General features: G+C 47.6%; 1 protein-coding gene across 1 annotated transcript in view; it reads left to right on the top strand.

Annotated features, from left to right (window-relative positions):
- The window catches only part of Sema3a (semaphorin 3A), a 462,357-nt gene that overhangs the window by 312,788 nt on the left and 125,871 nt on the right, over positions 1-23,698 (top strand). The window contains exons 5-6 of the mRNA XM_023724302.1: positions 2,622-2,684; positions 16,452-16,571. Coding sequence (XP_023580070.1) covers positions 2,622-2,684; positions 16,452-16,571 — 183 coding nt within the window. The remainder of the gene's footprint in view (positions 1-2,621; positions 2,685-16,451; positions 16,572-23,698) is intronic.

The raw sequence follows: 23,698 nt of genomic DNA, 5'->3' as shown, positions 1-23,698 counted from the left end.
TTAAAAATGTCAGCATCATTTTACCATTTTCTAAAATTCATACATAGGAGGATAGACAATATATGAACAAATAGCATGCCAGACTACCCGTTTAAAGAAGTTAACATTTGTTTTCTGGAGCACCTGACTCTAAAGCATTGAATCATTTCTGGAAGCAAAAACAACCAAAATATGTAAAGTCCTACTATTTTATAACTAGGCAAATCCTGGCACCATTTGTATAAGCAGCCTGCCTATTCCAATATCATAGTAACGTTGTGTCCTGCACGAATTAGACTTGTAGCAAATGCATTTGAGTTATTAGAAGTTCAATGACTTGCCCACTGGGAAGCCCCTGCTACAACTCTCCCTTATGAGTTAGCTTTCTTCTAATCACAGGAGGTTTATTTCTCAGTCTAAAATGCCATGTTAAAAAAAATTGATTGTAAATTAAAGCACATTATTTAAAACTGCAACCCAATGTATTTAAGCTTTTATATCATTTTATAGTCAGTATTTTTCTCACTCTGTTCTACCTATGTGCACATAAACCTGTTCAACAGCTCTTCCCAAGCATCTAGAGAACCCAGGTCTAGAGAAGCTGTCCCGTGTGTCACGGGCGATGGCTCTAGGTGGCTCTGAGGGAACAGTAGGACAGGAGGAGGCCAGGCCAGGCCCACTCCTGTGTGGCGCCGATTCTGGGCCCTGCATGAGGAGGAGCCGCAGAAAGTCAGGCTCTGCTACTGCCCATGCTATTGAAGAGCACCAGGAAGGAGAGTGGAGGTGGAGGACGGCACCTTTCGCCGGGGCTCTGTCTCCAACACTGTCCCCCAAGTGCGTAAGGAGAGTAGCATCGTCAGGAAGAGCAGACGCATGTGCCAGAAGGGTGGGGAAACACCAGCGCAGGAGGCCAAAAGCTGTGGGCACTGCTATTTCAAAGAGAAACAGTTGCGTGAAGGACAAAAGGAGGCCATGCCGGGACTGTGAGAGGCCGAAACCATGTGTGGTCTCCACACTCGACAGTCGAGAACGCAGGTCCTATTTGGAAACAGCTTGTCTTTTAAAATAAAAATACACTTTACATGCATGAATCCACATATCTGATGCTCTGGGAGCTTAGCATCATCTTACTAGAAAGCCACATACAACAGAATATTCAAGAACATCTTGGGCTGCTGCATGTGTGTGTCGCTGCGCCCTAGAGTAGGAAATCCTGCTTTATGCTTCTCTTGTAAACTTCTGCGAGGACAGCTGCCCTGGCCTCTCCAGAGCTATGCAGGGACAGTGTGGGATGACAGGGTTGGGCCACCCTGCCAGGAAGTGCCAGGAGTCAGGTGGATTTTCACAGGAAGGGATGATACTTTTATTGTTTGTGAATGATTTCACTGACTACTTTGGAAAAAAGTTTGAAGAATACATCAAGTGACAGTTTTCATTTAAACATGCAGAGATATATGAAGAAAAGCACATAAAACTAGAATGCAGACATTAAGATTTTAATGGTAGAAATGAGCTCATACCCAATAATGTTTAGACTTTTTAAAAAATCATTTATTGAGTGCTGGGGTTACAGGTGTTCCCCAGCATGCCCAGTTTCAGTGACTCACACTCCAGCACGGCATGCAGTACCGGGGATCAAACCCAGTCCTTACGTTTACCAAGCAGGCACTTAAAGACTCCTGAGCTATCTCTGCAGCTCCGTTTAGGCTTTTGATATCTGTGACATGAATTAAAATGCACTTATCGTGTCATAATACACTACCTCATCGTGGCCCAAATTCCTGCTGCAAAAGGCATTGTGTTTCCTTTTTACTTCCCAGAAGGAACCCCACAACCTTGGCCCAGGTTTAGAACACAGGTATTGTGCCATCTGGAGGGCTTCCAGTGAATGATGGTCAGTCATTTCCAGGCTAAAAGCTTTCCTACAGACATAATTGATTAGCTGCCACCATCTCTGGCTTTTTCTTTTATATATGACATTTTTCCTTGAAATTAATATTAGTGAAAGAGAAAGCTGAATAAAAACACAATAAATTTTTCTATCTAATTCAGTTAGTACTCGCTGGCATTGATCAGGGAATCTGAAAAACTTTGTATTGAAATTTAGATGCTAACCATTGAGTTATTACTGTGGGGAGAAATGTATCCAATAGCCCAGCCACCAGTGACCTCTTGGCTCATATTAGCAATAAATGGAAAAGTTTGGAAGGATGAAGACCAAACGTTAGGGACAAAAACACAGACAGTTACTCCTCAGACTAGCTAACTTTAGCCCACAGTGGGGTTGTGACTTCTACCTGTACTTTTAAAAAAGAAATAATAATGATAATCCACTTTACTCTTATTTTTTTGTTTGCTTATTTCCTTGAGAAGCTGGTTTTCCCAGCACTTTTAGTCTCTTTCTGTCATCTCACCCTAAGATTTGGATCCCAGAAATTGATTGGGTGCAATCTGGGATTATAGATTCAAAGTCAGTCTTTCCTAGCGAATCCTAACTCAGGGAAACATCAGCTATGCCTTGTGATGATGCTCTCTGCTTGGGCAATGGTCGCACCCCACTGTCACCCCCAAGGACCGTATGCAAGAGCGGATCTTGGAGAGAACTGGACTGACCCCAAGTAACGGTTCTTTTGTGTCCTTAGATCGTGTGGCCCGTGTCTTACACCAGAAGAGATGAGTGCAAGTGGGCTGGGAAAGACATCCTGGTAAGCCTTGCTCTCCTGAATTGTTCTAGTGATTTCCTCAGTAAGTTTTTCACTCTGCTCTTACTGTTATTAAAAAGTCTACTAAGTCTCACACTTGGGAGTCCAATCAATCTCAAGGAATAAAGTGGTGCTGTTCAGTCCTGGAAGCACCAAGCATTGTGGGTCCCTGGGGCTAATCTTTGTTAATGAAGTTGTGTGCATGCTGGGCTGAGCTATACCCAAGTATCTGCACATGAAAAATAGTTGCAATTCGTAGATAAAATCGCAAGAATTGTAAAACCATAATTGCATGTTACTTATATATTGTCAATATTTTGGAATGTTCAAAACGCAAAGAATGCATTGTCAGAGTTTCCTCTGTCTGAAAGCGTTGTCCTTTGGAAGAAGCTGCCCGGACCAAGCAGGAGCCCTGTGGAGGCGCGCGAGTAGGTGGCGCGTTGCCAAGGGACAGCGTGGCTGATTCCGAACAGCTGCCCAGGGCGGTGATTATATTCGGGGGCTTGAGCGGGGCCCTGAGTTCACGGGAAAAGTTTGGCCCGCGGAGCAGCAGCGCGCCCACAGGGGCGGAGGGTGGGTGGGCGTGGGGCGCACGACGGGAGCACGCCAGCGTGGCCAGCCCGCGGGTGGCCGTGGATGCCGGGTGGAGCGCAGGCAGCACAGTGAAGTCTCCTGGCGCTAGAGGGGTTTGATGAGGCCGAGCGAGCGTAGAGCCAGCCGGCGGCACAGCACTGGGTGGTGGCCCTGCGGGAGCACCCCTCGGGCGGGGCGGGGTCAGCGGCAGGACCGCAGCGGCAGAGGCCGTCCCGTGTCACCGCGGCGAGGGAGCGCACCTGCGCGCCTGCCCGGCTGTCACCTCCGCAGCACGCGGCGGGGCGGCTCTGGATAAGGAAAGGCGCGCGGAAGTCGGCCTGTTCTCGCTCCGGCCACCCCACGCGGCGCGTCGGTGGGGACTTTAGAGGAGGAAAGAGAGCAGGAGGAGTGCAGGCCGGGAGGGAGGACGGTGGCGGCTTCGAGCTCGCCCGCGGAGGGGCACCACGCGGTGCGCGACTCCAGCGCTGCTGAGCAGCGTTGGTGGCCTGACTGGAGAAGTCAAGGCCAAAAAGCACGACTAGTGGGCAAGAAATCTGCTGACACTGAAGTGACCCATTGACCATCAGCAAATTACGTTAGAAGCGCTCAGGGCAACTGCTGAGCAGCACGGAGGTGGCAGCCGTGCCTTCCCAGGCTGCTCTTTGCAGGAATGCGGGGGTCCGCATTTTCAGAGTGCTGAAGCGAACCTCGTCATTACTGAGCAAGGGGCCCGTGCCGGCCCTATGCTCGTTTATGGAGCGCGTTGTAAATGTAGTTTTAACGATAGATTTATGGGGCTGATTTGGCCACTCCCACTTTCTTGATCAGGGGATAATTCATCATTTCCTTTAAAATCTTTTCATTAAAATTTTGTGACATTTTGTGTGTTGGGCTAAGGTTAAGACAGTTCCTGTGGCTGGCGGCGCTTTCAGTGTCCCCTGGATATTTGATCTGAACTGCACCTAACACAGGTAGTAAACAAAGGACAGGTGAACAACATCTCCCTCTTTCGGCTCAACAAGAATGTGAGCAGAAGCAGGAACCAGGTCCCAGGATTCCCAGGAAGTTGAAAGACACACAAGCGAAACTATTAAAACAACGTGATATTAATTAACCATGCCAATGAAGAAATTGTAACCATTACCCTAATTGGTCTTCTCTAAAAAGAGCCAACTGACTTAGCGTAAGAAAACATGTGCTCCAGCATCGTTTTACATTCATTAAATCAATGTATTTGTGTTTTCACTTTATTGAGTTAATTTTAATGAAGTTTCCTTAAAATCCACAATGGATTTGATTTAACACAGAATGTAAAGAAATACTGAAGCACAAATATGTTCTCACGCTACACTAGTTGGATGAATTGTTAAAAGATTAGGTAGTGTAATGTCACAGCATTGAACTGTTCACGATGCACCTACGTCTGCCGCAGTGTGTGGCACACAGCCCAGGTGCTAGCAGAGCTTTGGCTACAAGCTGCTATGATGCGCTCAGAGACCGTGTACCTCTTTAGGCGCAGCAAATGCCACGTGTCTCACTCCTTGTTAGTTTACCTTCATCAAGTTCACAAGCATTTTAAATAGCCTGACAAGCACAGCAAGTTACTCCTCTTATGAAGCTAGCCCTGAAATCCTGATTACAGTGCCCACGGCTCCGTCAGGTCAGCAGCCTCTGCAGCTGTTGAATTCACTGTGACTGGGCAGCACCACAAGGCCTCAGTGTTCAGGTCGGAGGAGGAGAGACAGGGACAGAGATGGGGACAGAGATGGGGACAGAGACAGACCAAGAGAGTGATGGAGACAGAGAGAGAGAGAGAGAGAGGAGGGACCTCTATAAAAGATAAGAATACTTTTGGAAGCCCAACAAAAACAAGAGGAATCTGTCTTCCTAGTGAATGAATAATCTGATGTAATCATTAAACCTAATATGTTTAGTGCTTGGCATTGTTCCCTTAATATTGCTTTACATTGATCTATTACTGAAGATGCATTTCATGCATTAACAACACATGTTATTAAAATTTATTTTGCCTATCAGGCAACCTCCTTTAAGTCTTGTCTCAATGCATGTATTCCCTGTATTTTAATAGGATTTCTGGCATCCCTTGGTCAGTTTGACACTTTGGTTTACAGACCTATATTTACGCATTTCTTTTTCTACATTTGGTTTTAGAAATAGCGATTGGATAAATTCCTGGGATTTGTAACACTTCTTCCTTGATAATCACAAAAAAATTAATATCATTATTTACTTTTAGCAATAATTTAAACGACCAATTTGCAAGAAAGAGTCCCCTTCCCACACCTGCTCCATGAGTGGTGGGGACAATCTGTGGGATGCCACCCAGCCTTGCATGTGAGCAGCTGGCAGCCAGCAGGATGGAGAGCGGCTACTCTCAGAGAGTGCTTGCGATGCTACAGTCCCAGAGAACAGGGCTCCAGCGGCTCCTTCAGCCATCAGAACTCCAAGAAAGCCTTCAAGTAAGACCTGCCTGGATACTGGAGGCAGCACACCCACCAGCTCCTGCAGATGCTGTGTGTTCCAGAGGGAGGGTTTACGTCTCTAGAGTGATTTCCCTAGTGAAAATCCTCTGGAAGTCACAGGGCTCTGGCCAAGTCTTCCTGGGGAAGAGCTGGCTGCTCAGAACAGGAGCAGAGGCAAGGGCCACAGCCAGTTTATGCACGCTGCGAGTGGATACCCCACGGGGCTAGCCTGCTTCTGTCCTATGGCCCCAACAAGCCCCTGGCCTGGCCCCCCATAGCTCATATGCCACCAAGGGATGTATCATGCAGAAAGCAAGTGCTGCCACTCCCCCACACTGCTGGGAAGAGCAGCCTCTCATCGCTCTGCATCAAAGATATGCATTATTGCAATGGCTGGAATTCAGGCAACTGTCCCACAAAGAATGCATTCTGTGGTAGGTGTGGGGTCTACAGCTGGACACACCAATATGCTAAATGATTCATGTCGTTGTTGACACTGCATAGTAGTGTAGGTGTAGCTATCTCTATGCAACACACAAGCACATACATGCACACTCACATGTGCACAGGTGGCATAGGTGTATATAGTGGAAAAACATCTCTGACAGCATTAATCTAAAATGAATTTTTCTCTTGCAGGAGTGATTGCCCAGAATATAGAATATGACTTATTAATATGCATGCTTGGGGTTCAGGGCTCTGAACTTCACTGGGCTGTAGCATTTCTTTCATTAGAGAAACAAAGTGCTCATGAACTCTTCTGTTATTACTTAAGCTATTTGAAAAAACATGTAAGCCATAGACTGTTAGAAAGAAACCCTGGATGACAGGACAAGTACAACCCAGATATGTGTGTGCTGCCTGCTACTCTGCTCTTGTTTTTTATATTTTCCTAGTGCTTAAAATCCACTTTGTTGCTCACAATAACATTTCTATTGATGGATTAACTTCCTTGACCCTGTTTTGCAAATGAAAACTGAATCCGTGCTAAGCTGGTAGAAGAAGCTGTTTTGAATCAATAGCTCTCGGAATCTTCTTTGTTTATCCTGCTAAACCGGCTCTCCACACTGAGGTTCAATAAAACCAAATGGCAACCGTATGACTGCTAGAAATATTTTGAACATCATTAGAAATCAAAATTTCAACCATCTGAGAAAAACAGCAGAAAAAAGCAGATTCTCATAACATTCCGGTTCCTGGATGCATTTCAAAGCGTGGTCCATGCTTGCACCTGAACTGTGGGGCTGCTTGGAAATTCTGAGCCATTCTTAGCAGAGATTCGTAGTTCTTAGCAGGTGTTCATTTTTAATTTGACACTACCTGATAACACATCTAAGCCGTGCACGCAGCTCGAACTGCACGGCCCGAGCAGCGCTTGTGTCTGCCCTCATGACACATGAGAACGCGCACCGCACGCGCAGCTCAAGCTGGGCTCGCTCCAAAGCGCACACAGTGCCCACCGTGCACCATGCTTGCCTTCTGTGTGGTCAAGCGAACATCAACCTTCAGTTTTAAAGGTTTAGGATTTTAATGCAGGCATTTTATTTTATGTTGTTACTTATTTATTTTGGATTTTTGAGACAAGGTCTTGCTCTATAGGCCAGGCTGGTTGTGAACTCACGGGGTAGCCCAGGCACACAATCATTCTGTCTCAGCCTCCAGAGTGCTGCTGGGCCCGGAAGTTGCAGGCTATTTTTGAAGGCCATTTATGGGTACAGAGCCCTGGGAAACAAGTGTCCCTCTGAGCGTTCACCCACAGCCCGAGGCAGCACACAGAGCTCCCTCAGGGAGCTTCAGGTCCCACAGGGAAGGAAGGACAGGACTGACGCAGCCGCCCTCCCTGAGGCCCATGCAGCTCCTGTCCCTGCACTTGCTCTCTCTCTCCGGAAAGCAGCTCACCAGGCAAGAGGTGTCCCTGGCCATCTCCTCGCTGTCCTCTTATACTGCACAAAACACACTGGAATCTGAGGTCTGCTGCCCCTGTGGCAGTCGGGTCCTGCACCTCTGCCCAGCACCACAACACCATGTGAGTAATTTGGTAAAATCACAGACCCTCTATGGTTCTGGATGACACTGGCTATCCCATTCCAGCTGCCCTCGGAGACCTCATAGATGGAGGACACAGTCCAGTTATTCATTTTTTTGTTGTTTTGTTTTGTTCTTTTGGCAGAACCAGGGATTGGACTCAGGCCCTTGCCAGGCAAGCACTTATTCTACTGAGCTATCTCCCCAGCCCCCCAGTTATTCATGTTAAACAGGAGGAAAGTCTCACACTCCCTGTGCCTGGGTGCTCTGGGGTGAGTGTGGCCGAGCTGGAGGTGGGACGGCAGCAGGGTGGCAGCAGGGTGGCAGCAATGGTGACTCTCAGAGTGCACCCCACACCAACAGCAGTTGGGCGCATTTCTTCTGTTATTTGTTCCCTTCAGTGACTTAAGCTAAGATTGCCCTTTTCAAAGGAATTAAATAAACCAGTTTTGAGTACTCGGTAGAAGGGACATGGAAAATGAAACTTGTCATTAAGTGTATTTAGAAACTAAATTATATTCATTTTTGAATCCACATGTTTTATTAGTGGACCAAAAGACTACAGTATGTCTGGTGCCTACGATTGCCATGGCCGAGTCTCAGATTCATTCATTTTTGTCTACAGATACTTTAATTTTACTTACAAAACACGACTAATATTGGTGTTATTATTTGAAACACGGATATTTTGTAAAAACTAAGGAAGTTTAGGCCAGCCAGATAGCTCAGTGGACTAAAGCACCTGCTTAGGCAGAGCGTGGCGATCCCCGGCATGCAATGCTGGCCCCACCCCTGGTTCCGCCAAAAAAAAAAAGAAAGGAAGGAAGTTCAAGGGCCTGGTTCCACCTTCATTAGAAATGCTAATCATGTGCTCAAATGTCTGAAATGAGGGCCACCCCTGTGGGCACTGGTGGACAAGTTGGCATTTCACTCTGTTGGGCACCACGGCCCCCCAGCACTGGTACGCACACTTAAGGAGCACACCAGAGGATCACACTCTGCAGCGTGCACTGGTGTGCCACAGCCAGTTGCCTCAGGGAAAGGAATTCTGCCGATTCAGCTGATTGCTCCAAGCCACCCACACCTAAGCTCTAGTAGCTGTTGTTAGCCTTCTGCTTCTTTCCCTCCTCGATACTCCTCATAACTATGATGCTTTTCTACTTAGACTCTTTTTCTAAATTTGTTTTGGAAGAGCAGCACCAAAAACCAGTCATCTTATGCCCACTAAGCATGAATCTTTCCTATAATTTTGTTTCTCCTCTCTTCCTCTCCTCTTTTACTCTCTCCTCTCTTCTCTCCCTCTCCCCTCTCTCTCCCCTCACGTAATAGGGAAAGTGGGAATGCAGACATCATGGTACCTCTAAAGACTTGACAATCTGTTCAGATATGGGACATTAATTCTGTTAGAATGTTCTTGAAGCTTCTCATTATTACATGCAATTAGCTGTGAGGTATTGTAGACAACTTCACTGCGCCATGTGCTATGCATCGGATTGGATGGGGCTACTTGGGTATGTAGGTGTGTGCAGGTTCTACACATATTCAATACTAAAAGTTACATTTTCGGTATTGATATTGCGCTTAAAAGGATATGAAATGAGAATTCTAGAATTCACTGAATTTTAAATAGGAATACATAGAATAATGGACTGAGTGTGCTGTGTTTTCACATATTTCCCTGAGCCACCGTACTGCAGGACGCAGAGGCAGCACGGCCGAAAGGCCCGACTGCGCAAGAGCTTGCGTTCTCCTCAATGTGTCTCCTCGCCTTGCGTTCTCCTCAATGTGTCACAGGCGAGTGGCTAATTCGTGGCTGGGTTCTAAGCACCACACATGGCGGCTCAGCGTCTGCGACCGTGTGTGACCAAAGCAGCCCAGCACAGAGGGCCACCTCGAGAAAGGCTGACCAGACGCTGACCGGTCGGTCCGCTGTCACACAGAGCGCGCCCCTGAGTGTGTCGCGGACCCCCACTCCCAACTGAGGAGTCCCGGGCTCGAGACCTTCGTGGCTTCTAGCAGTCACCAGCCCTGCGAGCGCCTGGGGCCGAGCCACCTCTGACCCGCTTCACAGCCTCAGATGAGGGCAAGTGGCTAATCCTACGGCATTTCTGTTTTACCGTGATAATTGCAGTCCCCCGACCTATTTTTCTGAACTTATTTTGGAATGTATTTTACGTTAAAGTAAAATATCTTTAATAAATACATTTATTTATTAAATAAATTTGTGAATTTACTAATATATTATTTTACGAATTTACTAATATAGGCATAATTTATTGATATCAGCGAATTTGATTTAAATAAAAATGAATAAATTTTAAATTGCCAAAGCTCTCAGTCTTAGCTGTATTACGAGTTATCTCCACGCACCAAGCTGCTTGTGTCCATGTGGGCGCGCACACGCGCGCACATACGATGCACGGGTACTGGGGAAGGTTATTATGGCAGAGACATCTTTTGAAGAAGTATTTTACAAAAACATGCTGGAACAAACGAAATCCGTGGAACTTCTTGTTAACTATCTAGTTCCGTGCAAAGCGGAAGAGCACAGCTCAGCTGTTCCCTGTGCCACGACTTTGCCCCAGCTCACCCATATAACGTCGCCAGCGTCTCCAGCTGGTGGATGGACCGAGAGGCGCCCTCAGCCCCCGCCCCAGCTGCGCCACGCCCCTTGAGGTCCCTTTCTTTCCTAGGGCTGCCCCCCAAAACGGGCCTCATGAGACGTAACCGGGACACACACGCAGCTCGGGGACCAGGATGCCGATGCTGCTGGAGGGCGGGTTTCTCCTTTCTTGACTTGCGGGCGACCGGTCCCTGCCCTCTCTCCGCGGCCAGCTGGCTGCTCTCAGCTTCTTGGCTCTGTACACCCGCGAGATTGGCCCAGGTGCTGCCCGCGGGCTCCTTCCCAAGGGGCCTCCACAAAGCTAGTGGCAGGCTCAGTCCTCCTTCCAGGGGACAGAACGCCACTGCTGGTGGCATTCATCTTACTTGTTATCGCCACATGTTATATGGTGAAAGTTATTGCTGTCCTAAGGTTTGATTTCTTAAGTTCCTTAAAATGCAAATGAATTTTAATATCTTAATAAAGGAAGAGAAAGGAAAAGGGCAGTAACCATATGGAACATCACCAGCGCACAAGCAAGTCTGACGCATCCGCATCTGTCTCACAGGTCTTTAACCTGTGCAGAGGGCTTCATGCCACGGAGGAGTACAAGTTGTGTGGCGGGAACATTTTCTGTCATTAATTGTGCAGCATACTAACTTTTTCTATATTAACCAGCGCAGATGGTAGAAGCAGCTGTGTATGAATGCCGACAGCCCTGCCTCTGAATTTTGGGTTTCTCTCCTTCTTCGTGTTGATTGAAAACGCTATGCACTTTTCTGCCTTGAGTAACACATTTGTTTATGATGAAAGTGTACTCTTAGTGTTAAATATGGAGTACAGTCTCTTCACTGTTAATCTCCACATTCCGACTCTTCGTACCAGAGGTAAATCAAGGAGTTAGGTGCTCTGAGCACTACAGCACTGAGTAAAACTGGAAAGCAAAATAGCAATACTTCTGAAACTATCTAAGTTTTCCTGTGTCTTAGTTACTTTTCTCTTCCAGGGTCAAAATGCTAGGTATCCGCGACTTGAGGAAGGAGACGTGGTTTTATTAGTTTTCAGTCCAGTCTGTAGTTGGCTGGATTCAAGGCAGGATGTCTCGGTGGAAAGCCTAGCTAGAGGAGAGCTGCTCAGGGTAGGAGGACCGGAAGCAGCGAGAGCGCAGGGAACCTGCGGAGGGAGGACACCTGGGAGGCCAAGCGCCCAGGGGCCCCCTCTTCGGGCTGGACCTCACGGCCAGACCTCACCTCCTACCCGGGAATTGGCTATGAGCCCCACCCCTAGTTACCTCCAGGAGTCCTGCCTAGAGTGCACAAGGCCTGCAAGGACACCCGGGCACAGCCATAACATCCTGCTTTTACAAGAAAAACATTTAGGCAGACCTCATGCTACATTTTATAGTAATCTGCATTCATTCATTGCAATGTGAGATGAAAAAAAAGCTTATGTTAACTACCTTGTAATGGACGATAATCAAGTGACTACTCTTCGTATGAATATGATGATTCATTAGACTATGATAATTCATAGAAATTGTGAATTGCAGTTCTAAACTGCAATCAAGTTCCTCTGGTGCCATGGGATGCCAAAGTGAAACCGTTCGGGGTCACTTGGAACCCAGAAGGGAAGGGCCGAATGGCGCTGGTCACACGGGCAACACCAGGGTCTGCAGTGCCAGTGTGTGTGCAGGCTTTCAACCACACCTGAAGGTCGAAGCACTCGGGAAGAAACCCACTTCAGAATCTCAAGCAGTACTTCTACACCGTCGGAAGAGTGAAGCAAGGGGTGCGAAAGGAGTCCAGTTGAGCGCTTAGCTGAAAGGAGTAAGGGAAAGTACTTGTGAAGCTCGCTAGAGGAGCTGTCCTTCATGCTACGATTTTGCTCACGCATTTTAGTACTTATTCTTCAGTTCTCACAATGTGCATGTTCTTACTTGCTTAAATAGCTAGCCACAAAATGACCCCAACTTTCTTTCAGGACTTTTTAACCTCTCAAACAACAACCATAAAAAATTAAGATGGAAGATCTGCTGCCCGCTGAGTGTGGACCATGTTAAATAGAGGGAGGGATCGTGTGAGTGACAGCAACAATCTCAGGGATTACTGCTTTGGCACGAAGAGACCGGTGTTCAGCAAGCTTGCCAAAGAAATTGACCAGAGAATAAGAAAGTCAACAGATTAGCTGCAGGAATTAAGCTTATTAATGGATTTTCATGCAGAAATATATCTACCCATAAGATAGCAAAGGTTTCCTTTGCATTCCCAGCTGCCAGAGCACGCATCGAAACATTTCCACACGAGCTACAACTGAGGGCGGGACTTTGCGTGTGTGTGTGTGTGTGTGTGTGTGTGTGTGTGTGTGTGTATGAATGCTCACCAACCTGAGGCAATGCTGCTCATTCATTCTGGGCTGCCTTATATTTGAACCAGAGCAAGCCATTTGATTCAATCATATCTGCATATATTTGAATAGAGATTGCTCACGTTCCTGGTTTGTTTCCCTCCTTCTTTATGGAGAGTAAAATTCCATTGCGCTCCCCATAACTTAGGAACACAGAAGGAGGTAATTGGGAGTACAGGAACATTCTATTCTTCTGTAAAAAGTGTAATTATCGGAAGTTAGTTAAAAACACCTCAGTTCTGTTGTGCTTTCCATGCATGGAGCAGTTGTTTTGACAGATGGACGGATTTTATTTTTGTAACCATCCAGGAAAAGTCTGGGCACCGCCGTCTCATCAGTACTGCGCGTCTCTAGTGTTTGTTTGTGAATCACTCCGTGAATTTGGCTCCTAAATCCTCTTCAGATAATAGATATTTCTCTTTCAAACTAATATTTTTATTCCTATTTTCCTCCCTCCATTTGATCAAAAAGATTAGAAAACCTCTAACAACTATGTGCAAATGGTTCGTCACTAAAGACAAAGAATTGCTGCCCTGCCGTTGTGGCCTCGGATATTACTGGCTTATAGAGCTACCTTTACTCCTACTCCAAACCAATGCTTTATTCTGCTGCTGAGCTGGAGTGCATTTCAGTAAAATCAGAGGTCAATATGCTGCCTGACTCCTGGGAAGCCGATTTGTGGTTAAACTCCTCTGTGTATCAACCTGAATTCCAAAAAGGATCAGGGCTTGAGAAATGAATTCATTTCGAACTGATTACACTGCCTTTATTATGCTGTAAATCCGCCAGGGCTGAGGAGAGCGGTGCCTTAGCTTAATGCCAAGAAGTGCATTATATTCTGAGTTGGAAGACACGTCACAGTTCAAGTAAAGGTCAGAAGCACTCGTCTTCCGTCTCCCCTGAGCAAAAATGTGTGAAGTGTGTTTCCTTTTTGTGCCACGCTTCCTTCTTTTTTAGAGGAATGTCCACAGTTGCTTCCAAACAAAATGAATATCCTGTTTTGGAACACTCAGAAACCTTGGCAGCCACGCTGGAGAAGGAGGGCAAAGGAAGGGTGGGACTGATACTCTCTTCTGTGGGCTTTCTCTCAGAACAAATCCTCCTTGCATGTCTCTTTCAAGTTTTTGTTCTTCTCCTTCCAGCTCTTTCCATTCACTTTCCTCTCCCATTGTTGTGGCTTATTCTCCTCCCAGCTATTTTAACCAGTTTTCAAAGCATTTCCTTCCATTCTTTTGTTTGTCTTCAACTATCCTTTTTCACTCTGAGCCCAAGAAATTTCTCCCCATTCTATTTGCAGCAACCTTCACTTTCAAAGCAGAATCGCAGCCACCCCCAGGCATAGCAACAACACAACCTGCTGCCAGCTGGTTCTCAGTGGGAAGGAGGAAGCAGGACAGGCCTGGAGCCAACAGGGTGGGTCTGGCCCATAGGGGGCTAGCCTTCTCTCCACCGGCCTCTCCCCGGAGCCTGTGCCAGGCTTCTCAGCCTTAGTCCTGGACTGACTTTGCTGCAGGGGCTCTGCAGGATGATTGTCTAGGATGGCAAGCCCTTTTTATCAGTTAAAAAAGAGAAATGTTGACAGTTGGTGTGGTCCAACTCTGTGGCTCTGGAGAGCTAGAAAAGTTCTTTCTTGCGATAAATGTTACCTGCCTGTTGGCTCAGAAGGGCAGAATTTGTCACTGAAAAATTACAACTGAGCTGTCTAATCCATGAGCAATAAGGTGGCCCAGAGTCACAGAGTCGGCTGTTGCCAGCTGCAGAGACGGCAGGAGCGCCCCTTTGGGTTCATCAGTGCCTCTGCCCCTAGGCTCCCCTCCTGAGCGCAGGGAGTGAAGGTGAACTCACACATTCCCGGGAGGCCTGCTGATGATGCGGCGGCGGCAGTGAACTTGGAGTCGTGTGGTCACACGCACCTCTTTGCAGGGAGTCTGGCAAACTGAACCCTCTTCCTTTCCCAAATGAGCAAGCCACCCACCCACACCTGCCACTGTTACTTATGAGGGAACCCACTTGCTCACCTGTGTATGCAGAGCTGCTCTTGCTGCCGGCAGTGGCCTACCGTACCGGAACTATTACCGGTCCTCTTGAAGATGCTAACGCAGAGCCCACAGTGAGCCGTAAGTTCTGCTGGAAAAGCAGAATCCTGGCCACCTGCGCGCTTTGCAGTAAGATTTTTCTGACAACAGCTCCTTTGCAAGTGACAGAACTTTTGAGGGAGGGCAAATGCATCCGCCGTTGGACTCCGAGTGCCTCGTTTGTAAATGAGCTTATCAGATGTTTCCCCTTCACAAGCTCTTTCCTCACGCCCGGTCCTCTTGGGGAAAGAGGAGAAACTTACAGAATGGAGACCTTGCTGCCGAGAGTAACGGCCGCGAGGCTGGCTGCTTCACAGCTTCACCCGCGAGCGCCTTGCTCAGTGTCAGTAAGGAAAAGCTCACCTACGTTGGGGCTGCGACATCTTTCTTCTCTCAGAACAACTTTCAATAGCAACTGATTTTAGAGCCTAATTTATGTTACATTGCCTTGCCAGATGAAAGAGACAGGATCTATTTGACAAAACATTGAAAAACTCTGTTTTAGTTACCGCCCTTCCCAGAAAGGGTGAGCAGAAAGGAACCCGTCGTATGTGAAGAAAGCACAAGAAGTCGTGGCTTGGACCTTTCACATCCTACTTTAAATAGGCCTAATTCATCTTCAGTACCATATGCTCAGACTGCAGCCGGTTCCATCCCAGAAAAGCATACCATGGCCAGTAGCAGTTCCTTGAATTTAAATCTAACTATTCTGTTCAGGTTGGTTGGTCTACTTCTTATTTGGGGGCCAATAGATTTAAGACCAAACTCACCAGTTACACAAGTGGAACTGTCGCATGGCAATGTATTCAAATTATGGAGTGCCTGAGTTCCGAGCTTTGGCCCATGACGTCAGTATAGATGCACGTGGCTGGCACGTGGCTAGCACGTGGCTGGCACATGACAGGTCACAGTTCCTGGAGCTCCGGTGGCCTGATGCATGGAGGGAGAGACATCAGAACCAACCCAGCCCTCCAGCTTTGCTCACTCTGCTTTTAGACCTTATCTTCATTTCTAGTTCTTTACTTGGTGCTGCACTTTAAGTGAATGTAGATTAAAGACTGAGCATTTAGTCTAGTACAATATCAAGAAATTTGTCCATGCATTTGTTATTGTTTAGCATATAATATTCATCTACAATTTTCCAAAATGAGTTTCTAATTTTGCTTAAACTTTATGTTTAGTATAAATTTATAGTATCTTTTGTCTTTGTTTTCTTTATCTATAATTAAACTCACATTCATTTCTGCAAGGAAATGTTCGCCATGATCTTGTGCAGGTAGTTAGTTACATACATGACTTAGTGTTTTCATTTCTGGAAGACTCTCCCATGATTATTGCTTATCTAGAAACTTTCATTCCTCTTTTATCAACGCTAAACACGATATCAGAGAAACAATGATGCAAAGACATGCTGCGCTGTGCCCCAAAGGTAAGAAATCCTATGTGCGAGAAAGGGCAGAGTAATGCCAAAGCAAGGCACTCAGAAGCCAGCCGCTGCCACCTGGAGAGCAAGAGGGCTGCAGGAGGAACCTGTGGGGGCATGCCACGTGCCCGGAGGGCAGCTCAGCGAGACAGCAGGGCTCACCGTGGCCTCCCCTTTGTTTTGCAGAAAGAATGCGCTAATTTCATCAAGCTGCTGAAAGCCTACAATCAGACTCACCTGTACGCCTGCGGGACCGGGGCCTTCCACCCGATTTGCACCTATGTTGAAGTTGGACACCATCCTGAGGTAAAGCTCGCTTTAAAGATGGTGTTTGCCCTCTGTTCTCCCCCTTCCCTCGCTGCCTTGCTCATCTCTGCAGCTCAGCTAGCATCTGCGTCGCTCTTTGGTGGGCTACTTCCAGTTCAGATGCTGTTATTAATTTTGATATGTGAGTACAAAGGGGACCAGGCACTGCTCCGTGAGCACCATGAGCGGGATGAAGGAGGGCGCGCCCGCTGCTCCCTGGGGGCAGAGCTCAGCTGCTCCATGTGGGCAGCAGGTGCCCCGGCTGAGTGTGTGCTGTTGCTGCCATTATTGTACCCTGCCCACTCCCCACGTCCCTCCTCAGCCAGGAGAGGCAGCCACCCTGGTCCCTTCCACCTGGGGTGGAGCCTGCCTGTGCCAGAGGTCCGGGCTCACGCTGGGCCAGGCGTTCCCATTAGTATGTTCTTCTTCTTCCACTGAGCTTTCCTTTTGTAGTTACTACAATGGCACAGAAAATTGTTTTAAAAATTACCCACTGCTTTTGATTTTAGTGCAGAAAGTTGGTGAAGGCATTATATGGTTAGGTTTAAGTAAATAGTAGTATGAAGGAAGCATTGCTACTCCTGAGAATAGTTTGGGGATGCAGGGTTACCAGTCAGCCTCCAGTGGAAACCAGGTTATAATTTTGGGCATTCAACCCTAAGAAGAACAAGCATGTTCTTGTGGTGAGACTATCATTGGTGACAGCATTTTCTTCCAAATTGGAATTCAGAAATACTAAGCAAAAACAGGACTTGTTCGGGGAGTATTTCTGGAATTCTAAAGATAAGATCTAATCTGCATGTTTGTCACTTTATTATAACTGGATCGGAGCTTCTCTGCCTGGGTTTTCTCAAGGTGTCCAGGGAGATGCGCGTGTGTCCTGAGCGCATTGGCCACAAGCGGTGGTGAGGTGGCTTCCTTGTTCAAGGAGGTGGCCTCCAAATGCTGTGTGCCTGGTGAAGTCAGCCCAGGCTTTTCTCCAGTGGGCCCAGAGTGTGGCAAGCCCTTCCCAAGGGCCCCCGTGGCTCTCCCAGGCCTGGCCCCACTGTGACCTTCCTGCTGCCCCTGCTCCTCCTCCCTTCTTCCTCCCTCTTACTCTTTCTGCTCTCTTCCTCCTGTCTTCACTCTTGTCCTCCTCGCCTCTGAATCCTCACAACCACCTTTAGTATCTCCCTTGACACATGCAAGCCTCTTAAATAACAAGTGATGGGGCCAGGGAGATGGCTCAGTGGAATAAGCGCTTCCCTGGCAAGCACAAGGGCCTGAGTTCAATCCCCAGTTCTGCAGGAAAAAAAATAATAATAATAAGTGATGTTAAGAAAACAGGTCCTGCCTATATCCCCTGCCTAAGGTTGGTGAAGTTGGGAGCACGTTCATGCCAATGGACCCGGGATCTATGCAGTAAGGCCTCTCCCACCTTCTGACTAAATGCTGCCTCCTCGCTCCTCACCTCCAGTCGTCAGTCAGGTGTTCAGAATGGGGGGGCCCAGGCTGAGGACCCTGGAGCTGCCCACGCTGCCCATCCATGCTGCCCATCTCAGATGCTTAGCTCCCGGCCCTCCAGAATGACAGAGGTGAATTCTGGCACCATGGCAGACCCAGGGCTTGCTCTACACCACACCAAAGGCAGAGCAGAGTCCCTGAGCTTCTCTGAGATTGTCTAGTAATATACAGCAGAACTGAAACACAAAGTGAGGCTGTCTCATCCTCAGTGTCCACATATTCTAAATACGCGGCTGTTTTACAGCCGCCGGTGCTAAGCCCATCCCTGTGGAAGGCCGGTGCTCTGCCTCCTTCTCAGGCTTCTGTCCGACGTGAGTCAGGGCAAGCTGGGCCTGGAGCTAAGCATTTGTGTTCACCGTTTCTGATCTGGGAAGTCGTAAGGAGAACTGGCCTTGCCACTGTGTGCGGGGTCAGCACCATCTACACATTCGGCCAGCTGGAGAAGGGCCGGTAATATTAGAAAATGCAAATCTGCCCTCGGCTGAAAGCCGCTGCTGTTCAGCTTGCGAGTAATTGGCACCTTACCTTTGAAACACCCACTTCACCTGAGGTGGTCGAGTGAGGGCAGCGGCACTACAGGGCCGGGTGACTCTGCACTTACCCGCACTCACCCTCTGTGAAAAATGGAGACTGACAGCGTCCTGATGGTCCTTTATAATAAAACCCCATATGCTGGTGGTCCTTTTCGTAATTTTCCATAATGTTTTCCTTTCCTTCTGAGCTTTCTGGGTGACAGAGTCAGCACCCCACACTGTCTGCAGCCAAGCTCTGCTGCCTGCAGGGGGTCATGGTGCTGGACAAGTGGAGCCTGCTGCTGCCCAGCCTCCTCCCTTGAGGAACCCATCGTGCTTCTCATTGGAGCTCCTGCAGGGAGGCTGGCTGTGAGCGTCCTCCCGAGACTCTGAAATGCCGACCTCCGGAGAAAGGCCCTCTCTCAGAAGCTGTGTGGCTTTGATTTGCCTGACAACTCTAAATTGGGAAATGCCATTCCAGACTGTCGAGGAGGTCAGGAGGAAGAAGATTATGCAATTGCCTGGGGGTTGAGAGCAGTCTAGACAGGCAATCTAGGAAATTCTGGAGAAGACATTACCAAGATCGCTCGCTTAGACTCCATCAAGTTTAATTTTTAGTGCCTAAGCTGCTTTATGAAATAACCTGCTTTAGATTGATCTATACTAGTACTTAAACTACTGCCTTTGGCTTTAAAAGATTATGCTGCCTGTGAAGTTGAGCAGGAGTGACAAGATCGCCTCACACTGCCGCGGAAAGAGGCAGTAATGAAAGCTGGCAGAGCTCGGAGCAGAGCACCGTCAGCTGGAGGGAGCCCGGAAGCGCTCCCAAAGTGCGGGTACACCAGCTTTTACTGTAAGCACAGGGCGCTCTCCGACAGGCACAGTTGCCTCCTAAATTCTAGTTGAGGAATTGCATGTATATTTGCTGTACCTGCCCCATAAGATGAAATGTGAGTTGATTTTAAGAAGCATTTGTCAATCATATATACCAAATAATTGTATCTTTACACCGCTGTTAAAAAATACGATTTTGAACTTGACATCAAGGTGGCAAATGACCCAGAAGTAAAAATCAAGCAGTAAAGACTTCAGTTTACTTTTGAAGCAAATCAAGTCTCGCTTTATTATGTGATTTCTCTGGAACTTGTATGCGAAAATTAAACTTCCTTTCAAGTCCTGATAAAGCACTTACCAAAATCTCTGCACTTAGCTTTCTAGTTAGGAAAACAGACTTCTTTTTCCCTTCTAGCTTTTCAATAGTAATGTATACACTCCTCAACAGTACATCCTAAAATCTCATCTTGCTGCCCAGTGAACGGCTTTTGACCACACACAGTATGTCACTGATTGCCGTATTAAACAGATTTTCTGTTTCCTGTGGTCCACTTGGGAATTGGTGGACATATTAATTAACTCCAGTTCTGGAGGATAAGTGTCAATCAATTGTTGGGCATCTGCCAATAGCACTTGACAGAGCAGATAGCTGTAGCGAGGTCGCCTACTCCATGCATGTCTGCGTTTCTTCATAAAATGCACGTAGAGCTCATGCAAGGAAGCCTGCAGCAGACGGCACGGAGGAGCTCCGAGCCAGGGCTCTCAGGACCCACGCGCTGCCATGGAAATTGAAAGTCATCCTTAGGAGGTGGACTATTCCCAGAAGGCTTGTAGTACATGGTATTTCCCCTTCAAATTTACATCTATTAATAAAAAAGGATGTATGAATTTAGGAAGAGCTTAGCTTTTCAAAAAAAAAAAAGTCTGTGGATGTTTTCTCAAATTCCAAATGGCCTCTTCTAAGTCCTGGCAGGAAATTTAAAGAAAGAAAGACCCAGATGAGAGCGGGAAATTATTAACTCTATAAATACTCTCATAATGTCATGATCTCAATTTATGATAGAACCAAAGGGACACGAGAAATGCAGGGAGGCTTAATGGCTATCTCTAAGGTCACGGCTGCAGTGACAACCCATATATCTGTGGACGAAGCAAAGTGGTTTGTCTGTTTTATTCATTTCTCCCTAGACCAGGAATCTGCTCTTCTGCAGAACCTGGGCTCCTGCGTCTCCGAACTGTCCCCAGCCCCCCATGCTGCATGAGTAGGAGGGGAGGTGCGGCAGCTAAGTGATACATCTGAGCTCACCTCTTCTAATCGAGTTGTCTCTCTCAATTCTTTTGCTCTTTGCTTCAGTGGAGCAAAACAGATTTCCAAGAATAAATGTACTGCAGAGAACTTCAGACATGGCAAAACAATGAGCAGCTGCTTCAGGGGAGGGGCGCTGTCCCACCTCTCAGGATTATTCGTAGGGGTCTGTTTCTTTGTCATAACCTAACCTAGGTGACAAAAGCGGGAGTCACGGGCTGCACTCTGTTCTGCCTGCACGACCCCTCCAGACAGCCCTGCCACCCAGGCAGATGCTGTCAGGCGTGTCATCTGGCAGTCCAGGCTTCCTTGTTCTGATGCTCTGCACACTTGAACAATGGTGGAAGACCAGCCTGTCAAAATCACTGTGCTCATAAACAGCACCGCCATTTATATTTCAAACTGAATTTTAACATGATCTGCAGTTTCTGCTGTAGAAGAGTCTTCACAGTTCATACATTCTGAGAGAACTTAGGGCACCAATCTGTTTCACATGTGCTAGGAGACTTCTAATCTCTCAGTCTAACCAGCAAGATTTCTTCTCGAAATGTAGTTACACAAGTAGCCAATTTTAGTGGTGAGGGGGCCCTGGTGCCATGCTGACTACATTAAGATGTAAAACTGGTAAAAATAAATAAATAACAGGAAAAAGAAAGATCTGAAACTCCAAGCTAACACCCCCTAAAATGATTTAAAATTGTTTCTTACCACCATTTGATGTTCTGATTTGGTTACCCGAGCACTAGCCACACGCACTAGTTACGGGATTCATAGCTCTTCAGCCCCGTCGTGTGTTTGCTTTGGCTGTGTGAAAGCCTTCCCCTTCTGCGTCTCAACCGTTACTCGTGGAGCAGTGCAGAGGCAGGGAGTGAAGATGCAGGGCTTTGGTTTGCAACTGGCAGAATGCACAGCATTGTGTGGTAGCTCAGGACACTCACCCCTTATCAGCAGGGGTGCTGGGCAGAAGCAAGGTTTCCTAAGGCCAAAGTAATGCCACCAGTCAGTTACTGAAAGAAAGACCACTTTGGAATGGAGAAATGGGAACATTCTAGTGCTGAGGTTTATGATCACTTCCTGGGCACACAGGGCACCGAGGCCAGCTCAGCTCTCACAAGCTGCATCCACCAAGCAGAGGCCAAGGGTGGCACCAGTGAGCTGGCTCAGGAACGGCTTTGCCCTGCTTGGAGTAGAGAAGGGCTGGTGAGAGGATGGGGGTGCCCTGCAGCACTGCGCAGGGGAGCAGATCAGCCAAGCCTAGCTTCTGAACTCGCCGCCCTGTTTCTCCATCAGAGGATATGCAGAAGTGTCTCTGTCACACAGCCTCGCTGCTGGGCATGGCTATTATGCTGGCTGAGTGGTGTCTAATTTTAAGCATGAAGATCTCATATTTAGCTGTAGAGTTCCACAGACTACACACTTCGTTGCCATTAGCGAATACACAATAGATGGCAGCTCTGGTCACACTAGAGGAAGACGCATCCCAGGGCCTCCTTCCTGCTTTCCACAGCTGATCATACACCCCCTGCTGCTCTCCTGATCTCAGGTCTGTGGGCCCCCGGGCCCCAGCCATGTGGTCTGCATGCCTCCCTCCTGACCAGGGATGGCTCGTTGGCTCATGGAGCAGCAGTCAATGTCTTCCAGAGCTAAGTACAGCTCACTTGAGGTTTAAAAAAGACTGCAGCACACATTTCATAGTGGAACAGCACCCTAATTTATAAAACTGGGCCATGACACTGTCTTGTAAATAGAGATGCACGGTCCTGGGAGCGCACTCTTGCCTCTAGGGTGGTCTTTCAGGGTGTCACTCGGTCGGCTTCCCTGGCCCAGTCCCGTGGCTTGTTCCTGCAGGGCTGGCGCACACACCGTCGGCGGACACATCTTCATTTCATGCATTGTGGTGCTTCCAACAGCACCTACATGCAGTACACTGCCAGCCACGTATATAACCTTACTTGTTCAGTAGTGACATTAGAAAGAATAAAGTGAGCAGACAAAATTAATCGTAATCATGTATTTTATTTAACTCAGCATTTTCTTTTTCTTTTTTTCTTCTCTCTTTCTTTCTTTCTTTCTTTTTTTTTTTTTTTTTTTTTTGCGGAACCGGGGATTGAACTCAGGCCCTTGCGCTTGCCAGGGAAGCGCATATTCCACTGAGCCATCTCCCCGGCGCCTAACTCAGCATTTTCCAAATACTGTTTCCAGTGCCTCCAGTGGCAACGCCCGCAATCCCAGCGCTCAAGGGCCAATGCGGTGGCAGCACCCCAAGTTTGAAAACCACTGTGAGACCCTGTCTCAAAAATACATCATTCTGGGTTTTATTAGTAGCATTTACATCATTTTCTACTGTCTTTCAAAGTCGGAGAGTCTACTTTAGCTCAGAGCAATTCAGACTCGTGTGGTTTCTGGCACTTGGTTTCATCGTGTGCATGGCTGCTAATAGAGACCGCCTGGGGCGAGAGGGGACAAGGAACAGGGTGTCTGCCCTGCTGGTGTCTGCGGGCATTGGAGCAAGAAACTCAATATCCACTCGCCTACCTGCAAGGCTTCTGCTTGTGAGCGTATCACTCGCTCCAAATAAAAACACAATCCCCAGAAAACCCTTCTGAGAGCTGGCAGTTAGAAACCCCAGAGCGTGTGGAGTCTGTGAGCTTTGAAGGGCAGGGAGGGAAAACCATGCTCTTGAGAGTGCAGTGATTTTTCACATGGTAGTGATGTGCAGAGCCCTGGACGGTGAAGCTTTCAAAACACAGGCTGTCAGTTACCCTTCCCCAAGTACAAACGTGTGGACAGACAGGGTCCTTGTCTCTGACAGAAAAGCAAAATGTCTCCATTACCCTAGAACCTTGAAGAGGTGGAAACAGTGTCCTTGATTTGTTTGGATCCAGCAGCCTTGGAAGCCCTGCTGTTGACAGAGCTCTGAGGAAAATCCAAGAAGCTCCTTTATTTTCTTTATTTCTTTTTCTTTTTCTTTT

This window comes from Octodon degus, unplaced genomic scaffold (genome assembly GCF_000260255.1).
Source record: "Octodon degus isolate 3935 unplaced genomic scaffold, OctDeg1.0 scaffold00108, whole genome shotgun sequence".
In the NCBI taxonomy this organism is placed as follows: Eukaryota; Metazoa; Chordata; class Mammalia; order Rodentia; family Octodontidae; genus Octodon; species Octodon degus.
The sequence above is the reverse complement of the archived record's forward strand: the minus strand, read 5'-3'. Positions and strand labels throughout refer to the sequence as shown.